Source organism: Trachurus trachurus (genome assembly GCF_905171665.1).
Source record: "Trachurus trachurus genome assembly, chromosome: 14".
In the NCBI taxonomy this organism is placed as follows: domain Eukaryota; kingdom Metazoa; phylum Chordata; class Actinopteri; order Carangiformes; family Carangidae; genus Trachurus; species Trachurus trachurus.
The window spans coordinates 13426175-13445282 of NC_139903.1; the positions used below are offsets into that span (position 1 = coordinate 13426175).

The 19108-nt window shown below is 41.2% G+C and overlaps 1 protein-coding gene across 2 annotated transcripts; it reads right to left on the reverse strand.

Moving 5' to 3' along the window:
- Window positions 1–1191: 1191 nt before the first annotated feature.
- Window positions 1192–18093, reverse strand: LOC310997567 (plastin-3). Of its 2 annotated transcripts, none has more exons than XM_083987307.1 (16): window positions 17998–18093; window positions 12305–12411; window positions 11980–12131; window positions 8972–9101; window positions 8663–8795; window positions 7786–7867; window positions 7333–7498; window positions 7077–7219; window positions 6347–6442; window positions 6051–6246; window positions 4780–4858; window positions 4533–4650; window positions 4319–4449; window positions 3461–3584; window positions 2516–2640; window positions 1192–2418 (listed from the first exon to the last, which is right to left on the reverse strand). In XM_083987307.1, exons 2-16 carry the CDS (start codon window positions 12363–12365, stop codon window positions 2286–2288), a joined length of 1869 nt encoding a protein of 622 aa, XP_083843433.1. In that variant the 5' UTR covers window positions 12366–12411; window positions 17998–18093; the 3' UTR covers window positions 1192–2285. The 2 variants fall into 2 exon arrangements, with proteins under 2 accessions (XP_083843433.1, XP_083843434.1); XM_083987308.1 differs by lacking the exon at window positions 17998–18093 and adding an exon at window positions 16660–16679.
- Between the last annotated feature and the right edge of the window lie 1015 nt (window positions 18094–19108).

A 19108-nucleotide genomic window follows, 5' to 3' on the forward strand; every position in this document is an offset into this window, starting at 1 on the left:
GGATATTTATGATATTTTCTAGACCATTCCCTTGACATTTACTTCAAACAATTCAATTAAAATGTTTGATGCCAAAATAAGTGACATCATTGAGAAGGACAAACATTTTTTTCATATTTCCTCCCCTTTGGCTTAATTTTTTGTTCATTTACAGAAATGAGAGGATGGCTGTTGATTTTTCCATCTCCAGTTTGGACATGAGACTTGGCGATTTTCAGATCTTCCTCTCTCTTCTCTTTTCTGTTGTTTAAAATGAAAAAAATTAGGGACGTGTTTAGGTTCTTAAATGAGTTGTAATGGTCTCAGGTGTTTATGGTTTGAAGCCTCAAACTCTTCACTCAACACCACACAGACACACACTCTCTGCTGCAAATGAGCTTGAAAACCCAGATGATGAAAGCCTCGGGAGACAACCTCCTCCTCCTCCTCATCATCCAGCTCCGTGACAGAGCCTGGCAGTTTTAATCAGATCCTTGGAAAACTGGACGAGAGACTTCATGAGAATCCCTTCAGGGACCGAAGCCCAGAGGACTGAGTGCATTTCAGACCAGTGAACAGTGAACTACAGTTTGCCACCGCCTTCACCCATTTGACGACATCACTGCTGAAATCACGCCTGTCAACACTGACAAAGAGCCAAAAATACACACCTCAAAACACATGTTTAAAGTCCATTTAAATGTTCATATGAGTATCAACATTATTGGGCTCAGTCCTGCTTTTTCCTCTCAGGTAGACTTGACTAAGCAGAAGGGACATGACGAAAGATGTACATATTTTTATGACGTGCAATTTAAAACAGGTAGTGTGTTTTACAATGAGACAGAGGGAAGAGCATAAAGCGTGTTTGCAGTGACACTAACAGGACGTGAGATAAGAGAAAGGAGAAGCAGAGAGCTGTAAAAACAAAGAGGGAAAAGCTTGTGTCAATAAAGTTGTTGTAGAAGACGCGTGTACTTGCTGCTTCTTCCCAAACTCTCAGGTCCATTAAGTTGGTTAATGGATGGTTCAGCAGGTGGAGTTTGTCGGGGGAAACACAGAGGTTTAAATGTTTTTGGCTTAAAAGTTACAAAACATGAACAGAAACAAAAAAGAAACATGTTAATTATCAAATTCTGCTCAGATCTATTGTGAATCTGGTTTCTGCTTAGTCAGGACATCAGCGGCTGAACAAATTAATCAATGGTCAACTCTTTTCGAAAGTCATATTTATTGTTACATGTAAAGCACTTAAAGAGTAGACATGAGAATGAGACCAAATACAATTTGGCCACTTGTCACTGAATATCATGAAGATACCTGGAATGAAGTTACTGTTTATATTTGGTAATGTTGAATACAAAGGGGAAGAAAAAAAAACAAAACAAGTGAAAACCTCCAAGCACAAAGTACAACTCATCTTTATGACAAGAAGAGGATGAAGAAGAAGAAGGCAGCGGCACAGCAGAAGCCAGGAGAGTCCAGTCAGCCTGCTCCGCATCCAACATGACAGACGAAAACAAAAAACGACCCGACGGGTCAGAAACAGCATTTACCTCACGTAATAATCCCAAGAAACAAACAAATGTACGAGTACGGGCACACAGACAGCGCATCAGCTGGTCAGTAGTATAATCCGACCGTATGGCCTCTGTGTGCAGATATGTAGAAGTTTATGGCGCCAGTTATTAAGACATGCTTGTACTTCATTTAAGAGAGCAGGAACGATTGGGTGTTTTTTTTTTTCTTCTTTACGTGTGCTTCACCCAAACATCCCACCACTCTGACCTCTTTCTTTCTTTCTTTTGCCTTGTCAAGCATTACATGGTATTCAGGAATGTGTGTTGCCTAGTCAAGGATACAATTAACTCATCAGTCTGAGTAAAAATATGTAAACAACCTTGCAGCTGTAAATATGCATACTCGCTTTAAAAAACAGCATTCTTATACATCATTAAGAGTTCTGGATAATGAAAGTAACAAGTTGTCCTCTCTAACATGAGACCCATCCCTTTCTGATTTTTTAAAGGATTTTTGACCCACTTTAAATAAGAGGACAGCGAATGATCCTTCAGTAAACACCTCCGTTAATCAAGAGAAGCGGGGACACATGCAAATTCATGATTCTGACTCAATTATTCTCATTCAACAAAAAACAAAACAAAACAAAACAAAACAAAACAAAACAAAAAAGGACAAAAGAAAGAAAAAATATTCTTCATTCCTTCAGTTGGGGGAGCTCTTTTCAAAATGCTAATGGCTTGTGGGTACAAGTTTTACAAGTGTCCCAATGATCCCAGTCTCTCTCAGACTCGCTTCATCCCTCGACCCATCAAGCAGGCAAAGACTGTCATCACCATTTTGGGTTTGACCTCCACCAGGTCTTCTGGGAGAGCGTAGACGCGGGCTCCGATCTTCCTCGCCATAGACACGGCGTATCTGGGAGAAGACAGAGAGGTTGTCTCCAGTTAAGAGACTGCTTAAAATGTTCAGGTTAAAATTGTCACAGATGATAAAAAGCTGTTTCTTTTCTTACTTGGCGTTTTCCAGCTTGTCGTCTTCAGAGAGTTGGCCGGTTTTTACCAGCTCGTAGCTGATGCTGCCCGGCTGGATGGCGTCTATCAGCTCCAGTACGGCCAAACTGCTGCTGATCTCCTTGTCCTGATCACCACAGCAGAAACACAGTAAGGATCTGACCTCAATGCAGGGTCATTATAATCAACTAAAACTAAAACTAACACCAGCAGTGAAAAAATAATTTAGTAAAATGAAATAAAAATTTTTAAAAAAAGGCAATTTTTCCAAAAATGAAAACTGAATAAAAATGACAATTCACAATGCAAAACTAATTAAAACTAAACTGAATTTCAGATAACATTAGCTTAGTTTTAGTTTTCCTAGAGATGGCTAAAGTTGCAGGAAGAAAACACCTTTGAGTACGACCCACAGGTAGATAAGAGTGAATGTAAAGTGATGATGGACTGATGGGAACGTTTATGGGTTCAACTAACAGGGAAAAATCACATAAATCTGGAAGTTCATCTTCAGAGGTCTCACAGAGGCTTTTAACCTTATTATACCTAAAAAACTAAAACCAAGACCAAGACGAAATAAAAACTATTCAATTCCTCAAAAATGAAAACTGCTTACGATAATCACTTGTTGAACAAACTAAAACTAAAATAAAATAAAAAAGCAAACTGAAAAACAAAAAAAATTAAAATTTAAAAACTATAATAACCGTGCCTCAAAGGTCCACTTACTAGATTTGTCTGAGCTTTCAACAGCACCTCACAGTCTTCAACAGGCTCAGAGAAATGATCCTTCCTGATATATTTTACTACATATTATCATGTGACATTATAAATCTGCGTCAGCTCTGCTCACTGATGAGGAGCAGTAGAAAGTAAAGGCTCCACCAAGGAGCTCGGATGCTTTTTAAATATTGAATTATAATATTTGGATCTAATTTGAGCTTTACCTTGAAGCTCGCGATCTTGGTTGATTTTCCAGCCTCTGCCAACGTTTTGTTCACCCACTTTACAATGATGTCGTCATTAACTTTCTCTCCATCTCCCAGTTCCTCCAGTACATTCAACGTGTATCTGAAAGAGCAGAGAAGCAGCTTGTTCATGAACTGAACTCCAGGTAAATGTTTTTTTTTAAATTTTATTTTCTTCATGTTGAGAACCACATGGTCATCTGTCTCAAACAGAACGGACTTCTTCCCCCGCGATCACTGTGATTTTTGACTCACTCCGACTCTGGAAACTCTGACACAAAAATACAAAATATGTCACAACACACATCCTTGTGACAGGAGCCGACTGAGTTCATGGAAATGTGGTCTCGATTTGGAGGAACACACGCACACACGCACACACACCAACACCACCACTGGCATGAAATGGAGGTTTCTAATTACCAACTGCCAGGAAATTGTTTACAGTAAATATACAGTTATCACAATGACAATGAAGACAGATGGTGATTGTAGTGTTTTTAAATACCACACACTGAACTGACTGAAAAACGAAATGCTGTTTAAAAGCCTAAGTATCCAAAGCAATTTGATTTGTTTTTCCCTGAAAAGTGCAGAGGAATAACTTGATAACAACCTTTATTTGTCATTTTTGTTCTTTATACATTTGGCATATAAAAAATACTTCAGGCTTAATTGTTTTCATTAATTTAAGTGCTGAATAACATTTTAGGAAGGTGACATGTGTGGAATTCATCAAACTCTGCCTCACGTTAGGCCACCATTTCTGTTTTTTTTTTTTATAGATGTTTTTCTATTTCACTCTTTTCTGAAGTTTGACTGTTCGTTGTGCTTCACCTTCTCATCAGCTGCCACACCAGTGCCAGAGTCAGGGTTGCGTTGCCATCGTTTAGGTCCTGCCCGCCGATGCCAACGAGGGAGAACTTGGCTGTTTTGCCCAGTTCCACTGCATAGTTACAATTCTCCAACTGCGGGCACAAAATGGAAAAGTTGGTAGAAGAAAAAGTTTTTTTTTTCTTGCTTCATAATGATTCAAATGGACTTAAATTACCTTTTTCATGTTGGTTCCCAGCTTGGGGTACGGTGGCTTGTTGACCTTGTTGTTCCAGTCAACAGGTATTTTAATCTTCTCATAGAGCTGAAGGATAACCATGGCATCCTGCAGGTCTCTGGAGACGGGAATGTGATCGATTATTATCAATGTGAAATACATACGATGCCCTAATAGCTGTTAACTATTCATCAGATGTGAATTTAAAAAGAGAAGCGACCCAAACTGTTGTGTGTGTGGTACCTACCCGTACAGATGATTGACGTGTGGGTTCACTCCCAGAGAGTTCATCCAGTTCCTGAACGTCCTCTCCTCTCTCGTCTCACCTGGACAGCAAAGGATCATGGGAATCAGGGGATTTCCATGTGATCTAGCTCGCAGCTCAATGTGCGTCTAAATATGCAGAACTGAATAGGCCTGGTACTTCATGTTGAAATTTTTGATGGCACTCTATTCAGCCAACACTCACTGACCACTAACACAGACAACAGAAGCTTATGTATCTGAGGAAGACAAACTTAGAGGAGGCTTGTTGTCACATTGAAGTTAGTTTCTATTTCTGAGTAAGCCTGCAGGCCAGTTAGTCCACTAACAAGGACTGTTTGTTCACAACTGGTTCTTCTCCGACTGTTGCTTGGCTGCTTTGGAGCTACAGTCCCTGAAAACCTGCTTTGTCAGTCAGCGTCACCCATGTGATCCTAGACGCACAAACTAGTTGGAGTTATTCAACATTCAGGATTTCTGCAGCGCTGGTTTGTAACGTCCTGCCTGGAAAAAGTAAAGTAAGGCCCCGTCCCATTTTAACCACTTCCACTTGATTATGGCCCTAGCACTCGGTTTTGCGCGTTCGTGTGTAAGGGTAAGGTGTCCCAATTCTTTTAAAAGCAAGGGGAAGTGCTTCTCTTTTTCTTAAGTATATTTTTGGGGCTTTTTGCCTTTAACAGATAGGACAGTTGAGATAGAGACAGGACATGGGGAGGCAGAGAGACAGGGAATAACATGCAGCAAAAGGACACCACATTTGAGATTTGAACTGTAGCCTCTGCATATGGGGCGCCTGTTCAACCCACTGAGCTATACGGTGCTATATGGCTTTTCAACCCTTAAAACCACCCCTTAAATCGAAGGGAGACCAGGTGCGGACTTCGAATGTAGTGCAACATGAAAAGCAGCGAATGCGTGTTCTGTTTTCTGTATTTCTATGTCGTTGGTTCATCAAACGAAGAAAGATCAACAAAGCCCACTACAGGTTGTGGCTCCTACGTCAAGTAGTGCTCTTGTTAACGGAGGATGAACAGGACCGGGCCTAAGTCTGTGCAACAATGAGCGTCTTGCTGCATATGAACAATGTTGACAGTTACTGTGCTGTTTTCTTATGATGCTGTGCAAAGGGACATGATCTGAGATTTTGATAATTCAGCTTTCAATCAATAATCTATATAGTGAGGTTCTTTTTTTTAAGTTTTCACCTATTGTTCATCAACATCTAATGCCAAACAACTCTAATACTTTCCATACCTTCCAACAGTCCCCAGTCAATGTCCTCATTCTCAGGTTTGGTCAGCGCTGGATACTTGTTGAACAGATTGGCCACAAAAGCGAGGTTGAGTTTGGGGTTTCCACTGACGACGTCGGCCGGGGTGACGAACTGTCGACAGCCGAGCCGGTCGGCCTGCTGCAGCATGGCCTCTGCCCTCTTCATGTCGTCTTTCTCCTGAACAACACGCAAGAACGCACACATGCACCGATCAGAGACACACACAACGTAAAGCGGTGAAGATGCTCAACTGAGAGCGCCGATGATCGCTACTTACACCGAAGCCTGACATGTTGATGTCTATGCGGGGTTGGTCCTCATCTGTGCCTTTTGGAGAGATCTGATTCAGGAGGTGGAAGTAGGCCCTCGAGTCCTGGAAAATATGTAAAACAACAACAACAAAACAATCAAACTTCTGTGAATAAATGAATCAGAAATTCCACTGCGTAACATAATTGTAACTTTGTGTCTCAGGATAAAAGAGACGTTGATTAATTTAATGAAGCTTTTCGTGTGCACTCTTATGTTTTTGTTTTTTATGTCTACCATCTGCTATTCAGATCATCTGGGTGTGGCAAATGTCATGAGTCATACATACTTCTTCATGTGTAGTACTGTGGTTTTCTTTTATTCTTCATTTGTTGTATGTTATATAAACCTCTTTAAGTAACGAAGGTATATATGCGGAATAACAATCAGAGTAACAAAAGCCCTATTTACCTTCAGTGCACACACAATATCTTAATCCCTTCATAAACATTTGCCATTCTGTCAGTGTTAGCCATTGACCTTACCCATTCAATACTACATTTGGAGCAGCGGAGGCGTTTATTTGAGTTTGTTTGTGCAAACACAAACTTGCACTGCTCGGTGCAGTGTACTGATAGATGGCTGTGTTGGTGTGTTAAAAGAAGTACACAAAAACCCTTATGGACAAGGTTTTTGAGTTGCTTCCACTTCTGCATCTGGTGTTTACTTCTCTGGCCGGGTTCAGTGTTCAGACCCACCTTGATGTCAGAGCTTAAGTTGTTGATTTTCTGCCAGCCGGCGTTTTCCAGGTGAAAGTTTGCCCAGCGTAACAGCAGTTCCTCTGGAGACAGTTTCATCAGGTCCTCCAGTGTTTCCCCATCTCTCAGCAGGGCTGCCAGCGCTGCAGACAGGTGTTAATGATCAGTTGAGCTACTTGACAAAAACACCAGGAAAGGACGGGAGGACTCAAGTACATGTTATGCAACAGGCAATCTCAACGGTCGGTGACTCTACCTTCATTTCTGCTGAGCTCGATGTCAGCAAACAGGCCGATCTTGATGATCTGCCAGAGCAGGCCGAGCACCAGGTGAGGCTTCCCCTCCTTCAGGTCTAAGGCACCGATGTTCACTACATGGCAGCCGATGGCGGACGCAGAGTTCAGGGCCAAATTGAGATTCTCCTGTGGGGGACAACGCATCAGCCATTAGAAGATTATTTATTTTATTTTTTTCCTAAATATTTTTATTGAAAAATACAATAAGATACTTCCAATTACAGGGATACAATTATCCTTTTCTTTTTCTTAAAAAAAAAAAAAATTATATGTAAACAGTCACATATACACATACACAAATGAAAATTAACAAAAACACACTCTGATAAAATTGCAGAGGAAGCCGTTAGAAGATTTGCATAAAATGTGGCAGACAAAAAAAAAAAAATCATCATACATTAACTTTGACTAACCTGTATTGTAAACGGCGTCAGCTTCTTCTTATTTATGGTTCTCTCGTCTATGGTGTCTGGCACTGACAGGTTGATCATTTTGCTGTGAATATGCATAAAACACATGATTTTCTTTATCAGCCATTTGATGCAGCGAAATCAGGCAGAGAAGGAAAAGATAAGATTTTGAAGTTTGTAACATTAAGAATCTCATTGTCCACAGCCCAACTAGAGACCTTTTATTGCACATCTTTTTGAATTCATTACCTAAAGTAAAATACTAGTTAAGCAAGAACCATTAGACTTGTTGATATACATAGAATAAAGTGGAGGCATCTTCAACAGACAAAGTGTCACAACTATAACAGACTGTAGCATATTATGTTGCACATGTCAGCAACATGAAGTGCACACGTCTCTGAAGTCCCTGTTCTTCTGTTTGGGATATACTGTGTGTGGACAATGGTTATTTAATCTCTGCAGCTCTGCAATCTGTTTAATGCTAATCTAGACGCAAAAAATGCTGATTAAATAGCAAGACTGCTAACTAGCATTCAGCCCATTATTAACAACATTTATAGCAGAGCTCACATTTTTCTTGTTATTTCAGTTTTAATGTCACATTTTCTCTATACAACCTCGTGATTTAACAAAATGAAAGATTCAGAACCATACATGATTATTTCTTTTAAGTTTTAATAAATGTAATAGTACTGTGTTAGAATCAACATAGTCTTGGGTTAGAGTTAAGGAGAGCATAAAGCCTTAAATACAGGCTCCTATTTATCTTTTTTTCAGCCTGACTGAGATCACAGCATTAAGAGCAGTGACATGGAGGTATCTGACATTTATATCAGAGGGGTAGCTCACAGATAAAGGAGAATACAGCGTCCCTTACCAGAGTACTATACCATCCCCGACAGATGTGAAGAGAGAGTCTGTGTTGGGATCCATGGGCAGGACATGTTTGCAGTCAGGGTCTTTTTCCAGAGCGCTGTTGATCCAGTTCACAAAAGCAAACCGCTCCTCCTCTGAAAGTGTGCACAAACATCAGTTAAAAGCAAAACAACCAGGTACGGTGACAGGGATGCACAAAACGGCTGATTTCAGTTGGTAAATGAAGCATCTGCACTTGAACTGTGCCCGGTACGGTAGCAGCGACAGGAGAGAGGAAGAAGTTAATGTCCGTGATGTCAGGACGACCTACCAGAGAACGAGTGTTGTGTGCCTTCGCTCGACAGCTCAGACGTCCCTCCGATGGCCAGGATGCCTTCTTTTCTGTTGATGACTTTGCGGAAAGTTTTTGCTATTTCGCTGCCTCTCAGCTCCTGGACGATCTGAAACAAGAACAAACAACAGGTTGAGACCGGCTGCTACTGAACCATAAAAAGTCCTGAAAACTATGAGATATCTTATATATTTGTGGACAGGTGATTGTGTTGTGGAGGCAGATTACATCATTATTGATTTTATTTGTATTTAATAGTAATAACTGTCTGACAGAATTGCCTCCTGCTGTTTGTAACAATTTTCTGCTACTGTTTCAATAATAGAGAGGAAAATTACTCCTAATCTAATTTAATTTGAAGCAACTGGTCAACCATATTTCTGCAAATGAATCAGGTTTCACATTTTACACTTCATTTTTGTTTTAGCAAATGCTGGATATTCATGAATATTTAGAAAAAAACAAAAACAGACTGATCACTCAGTGGAAAAGTTTAGCTGCAGCCATGTGTCTGTGCAGTCGGGCTAATTAACTTCTCTGTTTACTGTTGTTTTGCATCCTTTGTTGCCTTATCATCAAACTCCTGTTAGCCATCATGACAGACAAGGTCGCTCGGCAGACGCAGCTGTGCTGCTGGAATTTCCCCTCACCGTCATTATAACACAAAGCCACCCGCCAGCTACAGGCGGAGAAAATATCCTGAGTGTGGCTAGTAATCAAGTTTTAGAACAAAAATAAACAGACATTCGTTACTATGAAATGTCCGGGATGATGTGATGTCAGGGTCGAATGGTTTGTGAAAAGCAACTGAAGCCGTGCTGTGCGTTAGAGCGGTGATGTAAAGTGAGCCTGTGCTTTCACCACACATCTAATCTGAGAATTACAGAGCTGAGTGAGAGTGCCGGTAGGTCATTAGTGCTATCAACAGTAACAGTAAACCACCGGAGCAACGGCTATTATGATCCTCCACCACCCTGACACCCTCCTCAGGCTTGTCCCTACATCCCAGCATTAAATAATTACCTCCAAACATTAAATCAGTCTCAACAACTAATGAGGCCACGGGGAGCTCCGTGGTGTGATTATGTAGCTTATCGCAGACGCACAACATGTGAGTGGCCTCGGACAAAAACTACTTTGACAGAAAGTTTTCTATCGTAATTTGTGCGATGCTTCCTGAAACTGAAGTTATCACGGCTTCATCAGCAACCACAGGCCCACGGGCGGTGGAGCTCACAATGAGCTATTCAGCCCGGTACTGGGAGAGCTGTTCAAAAAGCACAGCGCACTTCACCACAAACATACACACAAGGTCACAGGGTGTCGAGCCTACATTGTCTGTGCACTCTACGGCCCCGTTCAGAGTCGTGTCTTCACTGACCTCGCCTCTGTGGTCGGCTCTAAGTGCGTCTGTTCACACCTGGCCTCGTGTTTCGATTGAGCACTTGTGATCGGATCTCACTTCTCTGCTTGATATGCAAATACACAGGTATGTGTTGTTGTCTTTAGCAAATCCACAATTGGGGCCATTGTCTTTGTGCTTGTCTGTGTATGTGTGTGAATTAAAGCTTTGCTCCCAGCTTTACAATGAAACCAGGTTTTATACATTTGTAATGGTAAAGTATTTTGATCCATAATGAAACTGTGGTGAGAATAAATGGCTTGGATCACCTGGGAGGTTAATACCAGGTGTGAACAGGTCCAAGATAGAAAAAGTAACCACAGAAACACAATGATTATTAAGGTTAACTGTTCTGCAAATTTAGCAAACTGTCATGTTGCCGTCTACATATTATGAGAAGGATATTTACATTCATGCCCTATGCATTTAATCTGGTTATCGTGCATAAGAACATGTTTTGTTGCGTGATATTTCATCGGGTGTGATGCTCACACCCTCTGAACATGATGGCAATGGCGAGTGAGACCCAGATATTGTGCTTTAACAGACTTAACAGCATCTAAATATGAAATAAAGTTATTGGGCGCCAGACAGAGACCCATCATGCTACAAAAAAACAGAAATATGTCAAACTAATTCATGAAAATACGAAGGTCACAGATGACAACGAAACACAATTAGTGCCACGGTGACTCCTCCTGTTGCATTCAGGGACAGTACGCCACTCCTGTCCCCTCTAATCCCTCTAGCATGCTACACTGCCATCACACAGCAGTGGTTGTTGACCAGTTCCACAGATACTTTTATTTTCCTATATCTGTGTATTTCACACTATTCAATTCCTGTTTCACTTTGGTAACCATTTTATCTATTTGTTTAGTCGCCTAATTTCATTCAAAATGTTTTCCTAAAATGCATCAATGCTGATTTATGCATGCGCATACAAGAATAAAACTTACTATCATCACCATTATGATATCATGCATAACTTTGGCAACTCCTACAAAAAGAACACAGATGCATTCTGGGAAGTTGTGGCCTCATGAAACCATAAACTACCTTAAGCCCATTACACTGTGAAACATGCTCCAGATGGAGTAAAACATGATGAGGATTTTAATTTTGGGATCATCTAATCCAATTTGTTTCACTCTGTCATCATCATAGCCGAGGTTTAACTTACTAATGAACAACCACACACACTCTAAAAACAAGACAAACACAGCTGCAGCCTCCTGGTCTTGAGATTTTGAATCCTGCTGTGCTCCTGAACCAGACGGGGAGTCTGTGACTGGCTGCTCCCTCATCGCTGCTGAAACAAAATACTGGAACTCGCACCACTTTGCTGACCTCACTTCCACATTCCCTGAGCATGCATGCCTGCGTGTGAGGTTTGTAGAGGCCTTCAATCTCCTCTCGTGCATTTAGCTGCTTAAAAGTTGCCTTTCTTAGCGGCCTCGCTCCGGAGGGCGAGGTACTTTTTTTCAGAGCAGAGCGGAAAACAGAGACCAACTCTGAGAGTAACGCGAGCTGAAAACTTGTCAAGCTTGACGCTGCGAGTGGCTCTGAGCTCCACTTAACGTACCGACAGAAACTCGTCGAAGCTGATCTGGTTATCCTTGTTGCGGTCGAGTTTCTGGATGATCTCTCGCACCATGTATCCAGGTAGCGGGTGGCCGGCCTCTTTAAGGAGCTCATTGAGTTCATAATCACAGATATGTCCATCGTTGTCCAGATCTACAGGAACAAAGAAAAAACCATAAGATAACAACACTCATTCATTTCAACTCAGGCAAGTCATAGTCTATGAAGAAATAATAATAAACGCTCATCAGAAGTTGGGTACAAAATATGAATTACTGGGCACTCTACACATTTATGTAATCGTTAAATGATCAGGTTTTACTCACCAATTTTCCCAAAGATCTCCCTCATCTCCTCCATCTCCTCTTTTGTTATTTTTCCAGACATTTTTCTGTGATTGACCTGAGCTGGTCAGTCAGAGAGAGAGGTGGGACTGCAGAGAGAAAAAGTGAACAGAGTTATAAGCAAGGGCTCCATCTCTTCCTCATCCTCCTCCACTCCTCATCATCAGCCTCTTGTAAAACTCCTTTCAATCCTGGCAAATTTTTTACAGATCGCCACAACCCCTCGGCATCTTTAACCGGCAAAAAGGGATTTACAGTCGTCCACGCTGCTACAGCCTCAACTTTCCTGCCTCCTCGCCAAACGGAGAAGTGACCTTTCCTCTCCAGAGCAGCAAAATAAAAGTCCCTCTTCATCTTCTGTCAGGACTAAAAACCAGTATAGTACCTTCTATTTCAGCCCCCATCCCATCATCCTACACCCATGCAGTTCACATCTACTACCTACCACCCTCTTTAGTTTCTCCCTCAGCCCCCTTTCCTTTTCCAAGCACGTCTCTCTGCCATAATCAAAGTAATTTCCTGTTATTTCTATTGTATAGCAATGAGCCTGTGATGTAAAACAAAAAAAACACACACACACTTCCACAGAGGCTGAGGCCACCTCATTCTTCAGCTGATTTGAACACTGTGTAAAAGCCTTTCTTACATCAGCTTACTGAAACGGCATTGTTTAACACATCCCCTAAAACTGACCATTGCTCCTCATGTTTTCGCCTTTGAGTTGAAATAATCTTTTTTTAAGTTTTAAGTGGCAACTGGCAACAGAAAATCTGGATAATTTCTCTCTCAAGTCTAAAGACCTTGGTGCCGTTTGGGCTCCATTTAGTAAATAGTCTCAGAGAAAAGTGGCCTGAATGAGAAAAGAGATTTGTCTAAATGTGTAAAGACTGAATCCCAAAACAAACCCAGAAGAGGCTCAGACGCAGTTATTTTTGCTTGGATCCAAAAAAACACTGTGTTCCCAAACCTTCCTTCCTCTGAGGAAAACTAACCATCTGAAAATCACTGAAAATAAGAAATTCCTCCGAGTGCCTCCTTCCCGTCCTGTAGTAGCAGAGGAATGCGGGAGGCCTGGGCAGATCGAGCGTTGCTGCACAGAGAGGTGAGCAGGGTGTGCTGCCTCGCTCTCCAAGGCTAAACTGGTATGATGGCATTCCTCTCCGACACAAGTGTTCACAAAACAAAGATGGGGATTATATTGCGGTAAAATAAGGATCCCGGATTTTTCCAGACAGAAAAGTGTCGCAGTTTCCAGACTTTAAGTACAGATTGTTGATTTTCATAGAGTATTAGTCAGAAATCCTGGGCAAGACCATTTTGGTTTCCACAATATAAAACCAGTGAACCCATATTAGGGAGTAGCTGAATGTCCAGTCTTTTTTTGTTGTTGAAATGAATCAACCCTAACCTGACTGTAGAGATTTCAGCAAATCGACTTTCTCTGACCACCGCAGCATCACAGCCTCACATTCAAGTAGATAAACAATGAACAAAAGTCCAGTACCCGCGCTTCCTCTTCCATGAATGACACTATTAATAGTATTCATCAAAGATGATTCAACAGTAGCGAAGTGGACTCAGATGTGACTCAGTTCCTGCAACGCTATTCTGACAAACTAAACAACATGATAACACGATAGCACTCATTTGCACTCAGGTACTTGGTTAAAATCATGCTTGTTAGTGATTCAAATACCACAAAACAAAAACAAATAAAGCCAAATATAGCTGAAAACTGGTTGTAGGTCAGAACAAACAAGAGAGACATTTAAATGCCGCTCCATCACAGAAAGCAGACTGTTTTTCTTCGACTAAAGTAATACTAAATCAGGGCAAGCTCAAACTCCTGACTAAACGATTAGGAAAATGACGATGTCAACTGTTGCTATATTTAACTTTTCTCCAAAAGGATGTGAAATGTGGCTGCTGAAGTCAGCCCCGGCTACAATGAGGGCCGACAAACATTACCTCATTTGCCAGCTCTTGTCACACCCTCGACACAGGGCCGAGTGAAAACAGAAGAGGGGTTAAGTACGCGCAAGCGAGGGCACAGATGGCAGGGGACAAATGTGAGACGTATCAGCGGTGGGTCAAGAAGAATAGAGGGTTTGTAATCACCACCGTCAACAAAACACGGCAATAAATCTTGTGTAATGCTACGAAATGAGTCCAGAGAGTCAGGGGTCCGCACACACACAGACAGTTGCTCCCTTTGACAGCTGCTTTTTTAGAGAGAGACAAGAAAATGCCTGAGCAAAAGCAGCAGCTCATGTTTGTTTAAGAGCACATCAGCACTTTTCAGAGAGTTTCAACACGTTACTTAAATGTTTGCCAGTTTAACCACAGGGATGAGGTTCAATAGAGGAATGACACAGTCACACGTTTTTTAAAGTATGGGGGGGAAACTGAAAAGCTTTTGTACTTTAAGCTGAAATAGAAAAGAGTTAGAAAAAAAAAACTTCCAGTAACATCCAGTGAAACCAAATACAACTGTGAGTTTTTAGTCATCCATGTCATGTGATGTCTAGCAGTAGCAAGACAAGAGCAACTGGGCTTCATGACATTTGAAAACACTCACACAAAAAGCTCTCGCTTCACTTGTGCGCTCTCGTTTTACAGCTGAATATCGCCCATACAGAAGTATTTCTTTCCCTCTCTCTCGCTAGCTTTGATTATACGAGCCAAAAACAGCACATTGACGCCGTTTACAATCGCCTTTGATGGATCTTTCAGTCAGTTTTTAAAGCTAAGAGGGCTGCTCCCAGATGGCTTGGGAGTTAAATGTGCAGAGCCGACACAGACACACCCCGCCCCGCCAGTGTGTTTCGTCCACACAGTCAGTTACATGGGAAAAGTGAGGCGCACAAATAGATCGGGCACCCTTCCCAAGTGTGGTCAAGTTCATATGTGCACACACCCAACTTAGTCTGCAAGAACACGGACATTTTTTTACTCAAGTCACAATCGCCCGCAGATGTGAAGCAGACTGACTCATAGACACCGAACGGTCTGGAGCACCGTCCCTTTTATTTCCTTTTCAGGCTGCGTGGGTAAGATAAGCGCGGCCATACATGACAGACAGGTAAGGAGGAGGTGACGACAACAAATAGTGCGTGTTTTAGTGTGCACATCTCTGACATCATGGTTGCAGCTGCAAGCATAACAACCTGGGCTGGGTTTGGAGGTTATATAAAAGCTTGCCAGGCTTGGACTATATGATGAATCATCATGGAAATATTCAAACGAGATAGTCCCTTTACAGTATCCCGTTCCACAAATGGCTAACCTTTACAGCTCGTTTCTCTATAGTACACTGCTTTTCCTCCTTCCTATAATGAGAGATGGAGCTGTAGTAAATGATGCAGCAGCTTTGGGAAGCGTGTCGAATTCCCATCAACTATTTCCTAAGAATGTCATTCGACAGGTTACTGGCGGCGTAGCTGCTGAATCAGGTGAGATGTTGCTGTTAAAGAGGCGAGCAGCCACACCTACACACCTCTGGCATTACTCAACAACAAAAGTACTGTAAAGCATTGTCATTTAAATACTGTATAATCAAACGGTGCACAGTAACAATTAAGCGCCATCACTTCCTCATGCAAGTATTTTGCTCCTGAGCAAAAGACACTATAATATCTATCCTCTACCTGATCGTTTTCTATTTGCAAGTTAACAAATGTAGAGGATTGTTCAGCCTTTTTTTTTAATTTTTTTTTTATGATTGATGAAACCGTGCGGGAAATAATAAACTCAATCACTTTTACTCTGTTGAAGTGAAGGCACCTGTTTAAAGCACAGAAAGTGGGGCAACCTGTTCACTCCCACAGGTGTGAGCGTGAGCAAGGGTGGAGACAAAATATAAGCACACTCCTTCCTTCCTTCCCTCCCTCCCTCCCTCCCCGCCTGCTTGACTGTCTGGTTTGACCTAACAAGAGATACCATCAGACAAGTAACGTCTGTTTTAGACACACGCACCTACATTATAGTAGCTCTCATCTGGTTCTGCAGCATGAGCAAAGGGACACTCACATTTTACTTGAGCTGTTGTGACGCATAGTGCACATACCACATATGCACATTCATGGGCAATTTGACCACACCAATCACGTTAATGACAGGCAGACTTGAAATGAATTACAGCTTTTTTCTTTCCCACAAAGGAAGTGCAAACAAAACTTTTTTCCAGTACTGATACTCTGAGCAAAAAAACTTTGGTAGAATTAACAACAGTATTTTTTTTTTGTTTAACAGTGTCTCTATCAAAGTATGCTGCCATACAAGCAAAGCAAGATTTGGGACCAAGGACAAGATAGTGAGAAACGCTGAATAGGAAATACCGAGCGGCTGTATTCACAACAGGCTTCTTGTTCCAAGTCACAATATTTATCCAGTTAAAATGTGGGTTTTTCTGATACTATCACACAGCCACGGATCACAGCGCCGTTCCAGCAGCGATCCACAATTGGGATCCCAGATGTACGTGTGTGCATGTACAGTGCAAGCTGCAGCCCCAGATGGGTCCACAGGAAAAATCTGGGAAATCATTCAGAGGTAAACAACATCGACATAGTCCACCGTTTTGCAAGCGTGAGAAAAAAAATTGGAGTAACAAAAAATGGACTGGATTATTACAGCCTTAAACAGTTACCAATCAACCTATCCCAAGCACTAAAACAAAGACCATGTAAGGACTATTTTCTTTTAGAGGAGCAGTAACACAAGCTCATCTATGGAGGGTTGAATTCCTCCTTGTAAATGTCCCATAATAACACAGAAATATGACACCAAACGATGCAAAGAGGCAAAGATCTATTTAAACAAGGGTGAAACATTTACCCTAATTGTTCTGGCATTATATAAAAGTGTCAACATGACAAAAAAAAAACCCTGTGATCTGTCACCACAGGACCAAACACTGAGGTTACACACACCCAGCATTGCAACAGACCCGTGAGTCTGGGCCTGGATGTGTCAAGGTGTTTATGTATGGGTCATTCATACTGGGAATATGTTTTTTTTTGTTAAAAAAAAAAAAAAAAAAAAAAACTAGCTCCACCTATGCTGCTTGCTTCCTCCTCCGGTGATTGGTGGTGAAGAAAATGAACGGACCTAGTTGTGTCTGACTTTGCCCTTTTTATCACATTTTTCACATTCACAAATAATGAAGTGATATTTCCACAAGCTCCAAGATAACGAGGCGCTTCTGCATACTTTTCTTTTTTTCTGTAACATGTACTGAAACTAGTTACCTTAGTTGGTGTAACCTTAACATTATTTTTGAGCACAATTCCTACTTTTTCCTGGAGGTTATGAGCTCATGTTGTGGAGGACTCGGACTCTACTTTGCAGCATTGTTCAGGATGAGCAAGCTACATTGAAGGTGCAGCTGAAGCAGCTAATAAAGCCGCTAATAATAAAGCTAACCGGGCTAGCGACAGACATGCAAGTACGTTAGTTTGATGGACAGGAAACAACTCTCCCTGTTCAGCCTGCAAACACAACGGAGGAGAGACAACGGAGGAGAGACAAACACACACACACAAACACACCGAGAGGAGGGTCGTAATTTTTTTTCTCTCTCTCTCTCTTCTTAAAACAAAAGATGCTGAGATAAACTCTGGCTCTAAGTAAAGGCGTTAAGGTCTAGAAGAAGTTGCCAGGAAATTGGTACTCACCGTCGGTGCGCCTGAAATTTCCAGACAGCGTCCAGTCTGAGTCCTGGTCCTGGTCCTGCCTCCTCCACGTAGAGACAAAAGTAGACGGCAGTGGGAATGTGGCCCCGCCCACCGCGACGTCACCGTATGGAGGATCAACAGTGCCCAAAATTAAAGAGAATTTTTTTTTTAAGAGTTTTATTTTAAGAGTTTTTAAATGACATTAGTAAAATGCTTATTTGTCCTTAAAACAGGGCTCCAGACCAGTGCCCCCCCCCCCAATGTAAAATAAAATAAAGTAAGGAACATCATAACTTCTTTTGCATGAAATACTTTATTATATTTCAGTAATTTAATAACAACATGGAACAAACAATCGGGAGAACCTGTGTATGATTACAACATATTTCTTTAAAACTACTTTTAAAAACATAATTGTGTTTTTAAAAGTACAAGTTCTGAAGAATATGTTGTAATTTTACACAGGTTTTTTCTCATTGTTCCATGCTGTTTTTAAAATTCATTGTGACTGATATTGCCCTGCTGTATATTGATATTCAATCATCTATTGATATAGGCCTATAATTTATTTGTTTATCTATTTAAATACACGAATAAATGCTTAATGTGGCCCTTGAATTTAATTGATTTTGTCACATGTGAATTAAATGCGTAGCCTACTCATTTATTTAACATTTTAATTACATTAAAATTATTAAACCCCTTAAAATCAAGAGGGCTTCGCGACCCCCCCTGGATCTTTGGCGCCCCCCTTGGGGGGTCCCGCCCCCCAGGTTGGGAACCACTGCTCCATTTTTATTTTAGTTATTTTTTTTCTTGTGGTCAGACAATGAAATCAAGAATGATGTCACCTGTAGCAGGTAACATCATTCTTGACTCTGACAATAAGCATTTTACTAATTTCATTTAAAAACTCTTTAAAAAGAATATTTTTCTCTAATATATACGAGAAGACAAAATGAACATAATCAATGTAGGCTAATACATTTTTTTTTTTTTTTTTTTTTTTTTTTTTGTACTAGGAGCACAACAGCCCCTAACTTAAAATTTTAGGAGCGCAAGCAGAAAATTTAGGGGTGCACACACTGTAAATCGACTTGCAAAGCAAATA